A 12,762-nucleotide genomic window follows, 5' to 3' on the forward strand; every position below is an offset into this window, starting at 1 on the left:
AGCGCTCAGCCTTCTGCATGGTCCAACTCTCACATCCATACATGACTACTGGAAAAACCATTTTGACCACACGGACCTTTGTCAGCAAAGTGATGTCTCTGCTTTTTAATACACTGTCTAGAGCTGCCATTGCTTTTCTTTGAAGAACCAAGCATCTTTTAATTCATGGCTGTAGTCACTGTGTGCAAAGTACTATTATTTTCCCATTTTTCAAATGAAGAAGTCTCAGAGAGGTATTTTGTCCAAGATCACATAGCTATTAACTGGAGAACCCAAGATTCAAATCAAGTCTACTTCCAGAGCTAAGGATTCATCCATGATCCAGTTCTGCTTTCTTCAGGTGGAAGAGAGATTTCATTTGTCCGATGTTCAAAGTTGGTTTAGGAACCTCAAAGACCCTTGGAACTCTTACTTGTAAAGGCTCCTCTCCACTTCATAGCAAGCATATGTACCCACATTCCACGTTAAAGAAACGGTGTGTACAACTACACACAAGCTGACTTGCAGGTAATTAACTGGTATAATGTTACGTATTATAGTCATACCATTAAATACTAATTAATTAACTAATTAAATACTAGTTAATTTCAACTTTTCCTTTTATTTCCGTAGTTTGGAGCCATTGCCTTTTTTTGTTTAAGTATTTTCTCAGGCCTTTGAAAAGCTCAGAGATTGTAGGCACTCTCCCTATATTCCCAGGTACAAAAGATGGCCCCATTCTGTTGCCCTAAAGGGAAGGAACAAACAAGTAAAACCTGAAGTGAAGGCCACTTCTGGTTATGGTACAGACACCTCAAAAAACGTGCACTGCCTTGTGAGGAAGCTATTTCTCTATCTGGGAAGGTGTGTGGTCACACAGCAAATGTCCACTGGGGCGTGACATTGTAAAGAGCACTGAAACCCATGATGGGTAAGTGGGACTCCCACCATTCCCTTCAAGGTCTACAGTCGTGGAATTCTTTAAAATATAACAATGACATATGATAAACACTTGGTATGATTTGATTAGCTCACTATGTGGGTGATCATCTGTTTTCACCATATTTAACTTCCTTACTAATTGCATGAGAGATCTTGGTACCCAGTGACTAAAGAACCAACAAAAAGATTCAACCTCTAGAGAACTGACATTAATATTTAAAATAACTAATATTTGAGTGCTTTGTCTGGGCAGGGCATTATGCATTATGCTTAGTGCTTTACATATGTCATCACATCAATCTTTACAATAGTCTTATGACATAGGCACTGGAAATTAGCCTCATTATAGAGGTAAGGAAATTGAGCCTCACAGAGTTTGAGCAACAAAACTGAGTTTATAAAACTAACACAAAAAGCTGACATTAGAACCCATTCTGCCTATCACTGAAGCACTGTGCTGTGCTCACTTGTTTCAGTCATGTCCAATTCTTTGCAACCGTATGGACCATAGCCTGCCAGGCTCCTATGTCCTTGGGATTCTCCAGGCAAGAATACTGAAGCGGGTTGCCATGTCCTTTTCCAGGGGATCTTCCTGACTCAGGGGTTGAACATTCATCTCTTGTGTCTCCTGCATTTCAGTCAGGTTCTTTACCCACAGAGTCACCTTGGGAAGCCCATCACTGAACAAATACTTAACTGCAACCTCATTCTGCCTCTAGATCTTACTGAAAATGACAATAACTAACATGTACTGGGTATGTACCATGATCAGACTCTGGGCTAAGCACTTTAGACACACTTCCTTATTTAAATCTGAGAGATTTAATAGATTAGGATTGGAATTTACCTATTATTAAATTTTAGGGCTTTCCTGGTTGCTCAGTGGTAAAGAATCCACCTGCCAATTCAGAATACGTGAGTTCAATTCCTGGGTCTGGAAGATCCCCTGGAGAAGGAAATGGCAGCCCACTCTAGTATTCTTGCTTGGGAAATCTCATGGATAGGAGCTTGATGGGCTACAGTCCATGTGGTCACAAAAGAGGCAAACATGACTTAGCAACTAAACAACAACCACCTCATTTTACTGAATCAAAGACTATGCTTTGGAGAGTTTAGAGAGACCAGAACTCCTCCCTGATCAATGTGACTTGAGGTCTGCTCTGTCAACCTTATTTTCTTTCTAGAGCACTGTGGAAAATACTTGTTGAAATACTTGAAGGTTTTAGCTGCTCCTTCTGAGGTCAGAATCTGAGGAAGATGATGGACTTTATTCCAGTTAGAAGGAACTCTTGAAATAGCCTAATCCAAATTATCCCAAACATGGACTGGGGCCAATACATGACAAAACATCATCAGTACAGGAGTAAATCAGAAAATAACAAGGAAACATGAGTTTTTCATTAAACTTATATAAGAGTATCCTCTTTTTTTTTTTTTTAAACACGGGGATGTCAATAGTAGAAATCTTTTTTTCCCTTGTTTGGCAAAATAAGAAGCTCATCAAAAATCTTTTTCAAGAGTCAGGAATTATTGGGTGGTGAAATCCAAGTCTCTGAACTCATTCCTCAGACAGAAGAGGAAGCTGCTATCAGGAGAAGTGAAAGGCTTTGGCTCAGGTAGAGGGCTACTCATGACTAATTCAGAATCCTAGCCTGGGGCTCTTTTTTCCCAGCATAAATTTACCTCAAACCCTTCCTTACCACTGTCACTATCTTGGGTGCACAGAAATATTCGTGCCTCCACTCAAACTATTTTCTCATATTTTCCCCATATTCTAAATCTTCTGAACTCTGAAACCAACTAAAGGTTTCCTCCTATACACCATGTGTAATTACCTGAGACTGGTCCCTTTGTGGTGAGCATCCTTGGAAAGGCTGTAGTGATGTCCCTCCATGGAGTCCAAGCTGGGGTGACCTTGGCTAAAGTCAGAAACCAACGTAAAGATGAGGCTTCTCTGACAGCAGAAAAGTGGCAACAGAAAAAAAACTGTAAACACAACAATAGAAGAGAAACACATGCTAAACTTCCAAACCTACCTGAACACCTTCGTTGAGAGTATATGACACTCAGAATGTCTGACAGAGGTGTGTTACATCATTATTATCACAGTCTAATTGTTAACAATAAAACTTACAGCCATAGTAAATGCATTTGACAAAACATCTCATAAAATACTCCCAGTGGCCTCTAGGGTAGGTAATATTATATTTTATAGAAGAAGAGGTCACAGAGTTTAAATAACTTGATCAAGATTACATAGCTGGTAAGAAGCAGTGTCAAATTTGAACTTAGCTCCATCAACCACTAAGTACACACTCTATAAGCATTAAAACATGAAAGCATACGTGCCCCCTCTTCCCCACACATGCAGATCCAGTGGTTCTCAATCTTGGCTGCACATGGGGAAGAATCATTGGGTGTAGACTTTGTAAAACTCCCATGCTCAGGCTCCATCCACCTCCAGAAATGCTGATTTCCCTGGTTCAGGGCTGGAGCCCAAGCATCTGTGGGAGTCAAAAGGCTCCCCAGGTGATTCCAATGACCAGTCAGGTACTCAGACCACTGATCTAGCACTTTCCTTCATTCTATGGCCATGAGGTTCAAAATAGATGGAGGGAATTAAACACGGTTGGACCTGTTAAGCTTTAGGTCTTAGGGTCCCAACTGGAGGGCTGTAATTGGGAAGACCAAAGGTGAGATCAGTCAGTGTATTTAATATGATCCACAGGCAAATCTCATTCAGAAAGAAGGTATGCAAAAGTCTACTCACCTGGTTTGATGATCAACTCCAGGTTTGATTTTCGATCATTCATTAGACCTGGGAATTGGATCCGGCAGCAATAGGTCCCACTGTCAGCTAAAGTCACATTCTTTATGGTTAAGGTCACGTCTCCTTTGTGCAAATCCCTCTTTAGTAGGTATCTGCTGGATGTCTGATAGGTCACGTTCCTTCCATCAGTCCTGAGCACCAAACTGTAACATTCAAACACAGGGCAGGGTCCCTTGCCCCAGCACACAGGCACGAGATTCTCAGTGGTAGCTGGAGAGTAGGTGCAGGGCAGATCAGCATTCTGACCCACCTGAGACACATATGCCCCTTTCAAAGAACCTGCATAAAGAGGGAAAGAGAGCAGTGAGAGAGGTTGTTCCACTTCAAGAAAACTGCAAGCAGTGCTTTGCAGAATAAAGAGGAAACCACTGCTGCTGTCCTGCTTGGAGAACAGTTCACTATAGCAATGATTCTCAGACTCAAGGGGCACCAGAATCACCAGAAAGCCTTGTTCAAACAGAGAGAGCTGAGCTCAACTGCTAGAGTTCCCCATTCAATAGTTCTTGGGTGGGGCCCAAGAATTATATTTCTAACAAGTTCCCAGGACACGCTCAGAATATGGCTCATCTTAGAACCTCACTTTGAGAACCAGTGCCCAAGGAGAGAATCATGGCCTGGTCCTGTAAACATTGAAGGGCACTGCTGATGGAAACAGATAATCAGCAGTGAGTCACTGCCAGCCAGGAAAAGAGCTCACCCATTTAGGCTAGTCGTCTATTCACAAACTCAGGGCAGTTATCCTGACACAAAACTCTCTCTCCTTTTTTTTTAATGAAGGACCAGTCACATAATGAATAAAAACCCTTGGTTGAATAAGAAGTTAATGTATGGCTGTTCTGAGGTTTAAAATTTATGTAAACTACACACTAATATACATGCATATTAAAAAGCAGTATAAAAATATACACACATATTATAAAAGCAGTATAAAAAGCATATGACAACTCTCCCGTACCCTGCTCTTTTCCATTTCCCAGCTCCCTTTCCCAGAGAAGCATTCATGTATTCCCACTGCCCTGTGACACACACAAAAACAAGTCCAATATATCCATTTTTCTGCTCCTTGCTTTCTTCAATTAACATTATGATTTAAAGACATCTCATATCATTATGTTTCATCAGCTTTGCAATTTGTATCATGGATATATCACAATTTCTTTACCCACCTTCTGCTGGTGGATATTTAGGTTTCTTCCAAGCTTTTGCTTATTACAATGATCATCCTTGCATCTTTATCTTGTACTATCCAACTGCAAAAATCCAGACTTACTTGTAAGCAGTAGCAGCATGAGCAGGACACAATCAAAAAGAAGATGTGAAAACATGGATTCTGAAGAAGAAAGTCAAACAATGGCTCTGTTTAGGTGCCGTTTCAATTCTCCAATCGAACTGAGTATTTCCTGGAACTGTCTCTCCTCCCAAGTCACAGGAGCAGTGGCCACTCTCCAGACTGCTGGCCCAGCACAGCAGGTGTTCGACTACCAATCACTGCTCTCTTAACACTGTCATCTACGATGACAGCAAAGGAAATGCCAGTTCTCTCTCATGCTAGACCACACACATCCTGTGAAGACTGACATTTACCCTGTCCTCATCAACGAAGAGGAAGCAATACTCAGAGGAAGAAAACTGTTACTCTGTCAAGTGTCTCTTGGCAAAGAGAGTAAACCCTCTACTATCTCCAGTGAAATAGTAGTCCTCGGTCTGAAATGGACAGTGTTCCCTGGGAACACAGGTAGAAATATATCACTCATACATTCATTCAGTCAAGTCAGTCAGCTGGTGAGTTCTGTGACCAATGTTTATGAAGCATCTGCTACTTGTCAGGAACTGGACTAGGAGCTGGGAGATACCACCATGAATGAATGGCCTGATTCTTTTTTTTTTTTCCTTTTGGCCATGCCATGTGACTTGTAGGATCTTAATTCCCTGACCAGGGATCGAACCCATGCCCCCTGCATTGAAGTGTACATTCTTAACCACTGAACTGCCAGGGAAATCCCAGGCCTGTTCCTTATCCTCACATTTAGCTGCCCTTTCTACTCCAATCATGAAACTAGTTCTTAGCCTTGCTCTAATACAAACTGAGCTATGTCATATAAGCTTACTAGGTTGGCCTCCCCATTTATAAAACTTATAACATGAGGAAATTGTGTTAGGTGATATATGAATAGCTGCTCTAATATTCTGACTTTGACCTGAACTTTCAAACTCTTCTACCAAGGAAAAATGCATTCCTTCCTGCAATGATTCTTTCCCCCTCCTGTTGGGGGAACTGAAGGCACCTCGATATTCTATTTCCTCCCATATAAACTAGTTGTCCCCTCTCCTTCCATCCCAGGGGCTTTGGGCATCAATTGCCAGAAAGTGTTGAACCACACTCTCCATTATTGAGATTAACATCTCAGACTCAAACAGTCTCAACTCTGGGAGAGTGACTTTTGTCTGGAAATCTTAAAAGCAAACATCTATTTATAAAAGGGAAGTGAGCTCTCAGATGGAATAGTTTCTGAAACCCTGTGGTCTTCCTCTGTCTTCTCTGCCTGAATTTCCTTGTCACTCACTTTAAAAGTTACTAAATGCATTTATTATAAATATCCAGCTTGTTCTGTGTGTGTACCTTTATAGTGCCACAAAGTTAGTGGTGACTCAGGAGATCATGTTCAATTTCTTTATGGTATATATCCACTCCAGTGTTCTTGCCTGGAGCATCCCAGGGACAGGGGAGCCTGGTGGGCTGCCATCTCTGGGGTCGCACAGAGTCGGACACGACTGAAGTGACTTAACAGCAGCAGCATAGACAAGGAAACTGAGACCTGAAAAGACCAATTTGCCCAAAGGTATATGACTGTTCATTTCAGGCAAGAACACGAGTTTCCCTAAGAACCAGATTGTTTTCCCACTGCAAACTATGTTTCATAAATTTCATATTTGTCCTTACTATGTCTGCCCACATACCTAATAACAAGCAAATGTACATATTCAAGTGTAAGGTAGATTTGATTAAACATGGGGTCAGAGGTTAGATTTACTAACAGCATGCGTGAGTCCAAGCAAAACTGTTAAAAGTTTCAGGCTTCACATTTTGTGTTCTGATTTTGGTTTATTGTGTTTCTTATTATTACTCTGTCCTTTATACATCTCTGGAATTATTACTGGATCCAGCTTTATAAAAGTTTAACAATGGGAACTTCCCTGGGAAGCCACCTGCCAATGAAGGGAACACAGGTTCAATCCCCATAGCCCAGGAAGATCCCACATGCCATGGAACAACTAAGCCCACATGTAGCAGCAAAGACCCAGGACAGCCTAAATAAATAAATAAAATTATTTTAAAAATGAAATTACTTACTAGTCAGGCTTTTAAAAAAAATTAACAATGTATTAATTCATTGAGGTCTAGACATGAAGTTGCTTAGAAATCTACTCTAACCCCTTTCTTTTTCTGTGTATACAGGACTTTTTCTGAATATTATCATTTTCACTTAACTTATTTCTTGGTGTTTTTTTTAACTGTTTAGGCAACACATCCAAATGGCTAAAGTTTAAAGCAATATAAAAAACCTATACTGAGAAGCTTCATTCTCACCCCTTCAAGTCCACCAGTTTCCCCCACCCACCCTACAGGTTTCTATTTTCATAAATCTTTTGTATATCCTCCCAATGTAAACATAAGAAAATAAAGTATATATTCTTATTTCTCCCTTTTTCAGACAAAAAAGCATATCATAACACATTTTACAATTTGCATTTTCCATTTACTATTTTATATGAATTTTCTGACATATCAAAAGCAGAGAGAATAGTACACATTCTCAATACACAAATTCAAAATTATCAAATTTTTCTTTTAAAACAAATCCCAGATATCATGTTATTTCACCCTTACAGACGTCAATGTGCATCTTGTTTTTTAAAAATTGACACTCTGCTAATTACAATGATCACATAAGACAAAATTAATAATGATGTCTTAGCAGCACCTGATTCTTCAGTCCATAATCAAATTCCCCTGATTATCTCAAAAATGTCCTTTAATAATAGGTTTAAACCCAGATCTAAACACTGCATTTGTTTGTAATAACCCTTGTGCTTTTGGTTGTTGTAACCCTACACTGCATTTGGTTGTTATAACCCTTGTGCTCTGTGTGCTCAGTCACTTAGTTGTGTCCGACTCTTTGCAACCCTTTCGACTACAGTAGGCCAGGCTTCTCAATCCATGGGATTTTTCAGGAAAGAATATTGGAGTGCACTGGGACAACCCAGAGGGATGGGATGGGGAGGGACGTGGGAGGGGGGTTTGGGATAGGGGACACATGTACACCAGTGGCTGATTCATGTCAATGTATGGCAAAAACCACCACAATATTGTAAAGTAATTAGCCTCCAATTAAAATAAATACATTAATTTTTTTAAATCACTTCAGCTGCTGCATTATAAAACCAGTTAAGAAGTGTTCACAGATTTCCCGGTGAGAGATAATAGTAACTTGAATAAGAGTGGCAGTTCAGTTCAGTTCAGTCGCTCAGTCATGTCTCACTCTTTGCTACCCCATGGATTGCAGCACGCCAGGTCTCCCTGTCCATCACCAACTCCTGGAGTTTACTCAGATTCATGTCCATTGAATCCGTGATGCCACCCAACCATCTTGTCCTCTGTCAGCCCCTTCTCCTCCTGCCTTCAATCTTTCCCAGCATCAGGGTCTTTTCAACTGAGTCAGTTTTTTGCATCAGGTGGCCAAAGTATTGGAGTTTCAGCTTCAGCATCAGTCCTTCCAATGAACACACAGGACTGATTTCCTTTAGGATGGACTGGTTGGATCTCCTTGCTGTCCAAAGGACTCTCAAGACTCTTCTCCAACACCACAGTTCAAAAGTATCAATTATTCAGCACTCAGCTTTCTTCATAGTCCAACTCTCACATCCATACATGACTACTGGAAAAACCACAGCTTTGACTAGACAGATCTTTGTTGGAAAAGTAATGTCTCTGAATTTTAATATGCTTTCTAGGTTGGTCATATCTTTTCCTCCAAGGAGAAAGCATCTTTTAATTTCATGGCTGCAGTCACCATCTGCAGTGATTTTGGAGCCCCCAGAAATAAAGTCTGTCACTATTTCCACTGTTTTCCATCTATTTGCCCTGAAATGATGGGACCAGATCACCATGATCTTAGTTTTCTGAATGTTGAGTTTTAAGCCAAAATTTCTACTCTCTTCTTTCACTTTTATCAAGAGGCTCTTTAGTTCTTCTTCACTTTCTGCCTTAAGGGTGGTGTCATCTGCATATCTGAGGTTATTGATATTTCTCCCAGCAATCTTGATTCCAGTTTGAGGTTCATAAAGCCTGGCATTTCTCATGATGTAATCTGCATAGAAGTTAAATAAGCAGGGTGACAATACACAGCCTTGATGTACTCCTTTCTCTATTTGGAACCAGTCTGTTGTTCTGTGTCCAGTTCTAACTGTTGCTTCCTAACCTGCATACAGATTTCTCAAGAGGCAGGTCAGGTGGTCTGGTATTTCCACCTATTTAAGAATTTTCCAGAGTTTGTTGTGGTCCACACAGTCATCAAGATGAATAAAATTGCTTCCAAGCTCTATTTGAGATGTAGAACAAGCAAGACCAGATGGGACCAGAGGGGTGAGTGAAAGGGAGGAGTGGATAATAACATTCAAGTTTCAGGCTTCAGTGACAAGATGAATGAGGGTGTAATTCACCAAGATAAAAATAAGTCAGCAATGGTACGTACTGGCCCCAAAATATGCTTAAATAAATCCTGAAAACCTTAAAAAAAAAAAAAATACTGGAGTGGGTTGCCATTTCCTCCTCCACAGGTTATAACCCTTAAGTTTCTTTTCATCAAGGCCAGTCTTCCCGCCTTTCCCCCTGCCACTGACAAGTTGTACAAAACAATGTGCTGTTCCACATTCTGGGTTTGTTTCCCTGTGTCTCTTCATTTAAAATATTCCTCTTTTCTTTGTATTTCCTATAAATGTAACTTAGCTCTAGAGATTTGGTTAGATTCAGGCTTGATTCTTTGGCAAGAACACACAGCTGGTGCTACTCCATCACAATTGAATGGTTGTGCCACATCTAGAGATGCTAAGATCAATCAGCTTGCATCTTTCTTTTTCAACTTCATATTCTATTCTGAGTATTTCTCCATTTCAGCTCATATAGAATGTTCTTGTTCTTTATTATGGCAACATAGATCTTATTGGGTGAAAACACTGGGTGGAAATAATAATGATTATTCTTTTGAAAGGAATACAGCGTGTCTAATTTATTTATAAAGATGAGCATAAAAGACCCATGAAGGTCTATGATTCTTTAATTATGTACAAGAGAAGTTTGCTTTTTGAAAGGAGACATTGAATGTATTTTTGGTAAAGAAGTCTTCCATAGTGTAATATTTTCTATATTCTGTTTATTAATAGAAACTCATATCATGAATTTTCTTAAGGGTTTGTTGAGGGTTGGCTGTAATTACGTGGAGGGATAACTACACAATAAAACGACTACATATGATACTACTGTAGAAGTTAAGTGTTCTGTTTTCTCCCTCTGTCAGCAGGAAACGTGGCAGAAAATCTCAGACTCCTTAAAGATATCCTCCAAACACTAAATGGAAACACTGGAATTATGTGTAATTACAATTACACATTTATAGATAACTAAGGGGCCACCTGATGGGCTTCCCAGATGGCTCAGTGGTAAAGAATCCACCTGTCAAAGCAGAAGACATGGATTTGATCCCTGAGTCAGGAAGATCCCTTAGAGAAGGAAATGGCAACCCACTCCAGTATTCTTGCCTGGGAAATCCCATGAACAGAGGAGCCTGGTGGGCTACAATTCATGGAGTTACAAGAGTCAGACATATGACAAGAGACAAGGGACCACTTGACAAAATGTATAAAATGGAAGTGAGAGAATTTTACTCAGGTCAGAAGATAGGAAAATGTGGGTGAGACAGATAAGATCACCTGGAAAACTCAGTTCACTTAGAATCTACCCTATACAACGGGAGAACTGCAGTTGACTAGGTAATGGAGAGATAGTAATGCCCACTAGAGCTGGAATTCTAGACATACTTAGTTTGAACCAAAATCCTCTCATTTAAATCACAGCATCTCAGTTAGGTTCCATGTACCATTAGTGCCAAAATTTTGCAAAGGCAGACACTGAGGTTGGATATAAAGGGTAAGAAGTTAAGCAACTCTGAACTTGATCTTGACCTATAGATTACAGCTAGCCATGTGACTTCTCTTTAAAGGGACTATAACCTTATGTGTCTGTACAATACTTAAAAAACTTTTATTATATACATCATAGTCACTGTAGAAAACTGTGAAAAATAGGAATAAATAAATAAAATAAAGGCCAGACCCCGGTACCTTGAAATATCCACTGTCACCAAAACAGTAATGTTTTTCTCCTTTCAGATATTTTTAATAAATTTCTCTCTATATATACAATGTGTTAACACCATACTTTTGGTAGGTCTATCACCACTCAGAAGGTCTTACTCATGGACAATTGTGAATATCCTGAATTCACTGGGACCCAGGAAAAGGTACAAAACTCCCCATTAAATCACCTATCAGTGTGTAGACTGCATCTCAGATGATCTCAGATGATGCAGTCTACAAACTGCATCGATGAAAGTCTTTTTATTTTACTTTTGTTTGTGTGGTCTTGGTGCTTTCATTCGCATCAAAGTGCTTTCAATATTGCCTTCTGCACCTGGTCCCAGCACGGACAGAGTACTTCGTCCCTCTCATCCAGTATCTTAGGGTTAGCTGCAAGACAAATTTCTTCCTTGCTACTGCCCACCTCTCAGAACATGATCTTGGTGTTCTTTTGCCAACAAAGACTTCTCTCACCAAAGACCCTATACTTTACTTATGTTGCAGATGACTGAAAATGCAACTCAAATTAGCTTAAACTATGGATTTATTGGCTGATGTTACTGAAAAGTCTAGCTTCAGGCAAAGCTTGGCTCAATGGCCCCAGTGAAAACATCAGGGACCTGATTTCTAGCTGTCCTGGCATTGGTGCCTTCTGCAGATCCTACAGTGTCCCTCTCCCGTCCCTTCAGAGCACATATCCGCACACCAAGAACATCTCTTGGCCACTTTCCCACAAGCCCACGGATGCACATTCCCTCAAACACCCAAATTGGGTTACAGACTCATTTTTGAACAATCTGTGTCCATAGGGTCAAAAAGGACTAATTGGGTAAGGCCTGGGTCACCAAATCTCATGCTCTGAAAGTGAGAGAAGGGTGGTTACCCTAAAGAAAAAAGTGTGGTGCATTTTAACAGGAGAAATGGATGCTGGGCAGCAGAAGCAAATATCCACTACAGCAGAAGCAAATGCCTCCCAGAAAGGGATGGGGTGGTGGGGAGATGGGGAAAGAAACCTTGATGCTCCAAATGTGGATGGCTCTTTTTCTTACAAAAAGGGTATTTTACTAACATAGTGCTTTTTAAGGACTTCCCTGGTGGCTCAGGTGGCAAAGCATCTGCCTACAATGCGGGAGACCTGGGTTTGATCCCTGGGTCGGGAAGATCCCCTGGAGAAGGAAATGGCAACCCACTCCAGTACTCCTGCCTGGAAAATCCCATGGACGCAGGAGCGTGGTAGGCTACAGTCCATGTGGTTGCAAAGAGTCGGACAGGGCTGAGCGACTTCACTTTCTAGTGCTTTTTAACTTAAAAAGGACACATTCTTCACAACCCCAGGGAGATGCTAAAGAGCTCTCTTGTCTCTAGAGTTTTTATATTTAGTAACTGGATGAGTGCCAGAGAGATTTTGCGGTCACACTCAAACCAAGGTCAGAATCAGCTTAGCGCTGCTTCTGCTCAGGTAATCAAACCTCTTCAGAGGGGAGGAAATGGGAGGGGTGTGAAATAATTAACCCTTGATAACTCACCGAGGCTCCCAGTGACGAAACTGAAAAGCATGAAAACCATCAAGAAAATTCTATTGAGCTACGTAGTGAGTC

General features: G+C 40.6%; 1 protein-coding gene across 7 annotated transcripts in view; it reads right to left on the minus strand.

Moving 5' to 3' along the window:
- The window catches only part of LOC109562245 (hepatitis A virus cellular receptor 2), a 48,891-nt gene that overhangs the window by 12,643 nt on the left and 23,486 nt on the right, over nucleotides 1–12,762 (minus strand). For 6 of the 7 annotated variants that reach the window (XM_070793916.1, XM_070793918.1, XM_070793915.1 and 3 more), the window contains 3 exons: nucleotides 5,022–5,081; nucleotides 3,692–4,030; nucleotides 2,757–2,840 (listed from right to left, as the gene is read on the minus strand). In XM_070793916.1, coding sequence (XP_070650017.1) covers nucleotides 2,757–2,840; nucleotides 3,692–4,030; nucleotides 5,022–5,076 — 478 coding nt within the window. In that variant the 5' untranslated portion in view covers nucleotides 5,077–5,081. Of the gene's footprint in view, nucleotides 1–2,756; nucleotides 2,841–3,691; nucleotides 4,031–5,021; nucleotides 5,082–6,371; nucleotides 6,556–12,762 lie in introns of those variants that run through there. The other variant, XM_019965302.2, reaches the window with a different exon arrangement.

Source organism: Bos indicus, chromosome 7, assembly GCF_029378745.1.
Source record: "Bos indicus isolate NIAB-ARS_2022 breed Sahiwal x Tharparkar chromosome 7, NIAB-ARS_B.indTharparkar_mat_pri_1.0, whole genome shotgun sequence".
Lineage (NCBI taxonomy): Eukaryota > Metazoa > Chordata > Mammalia > Artiodactyla > Bovidae > Bos > Bos indicus.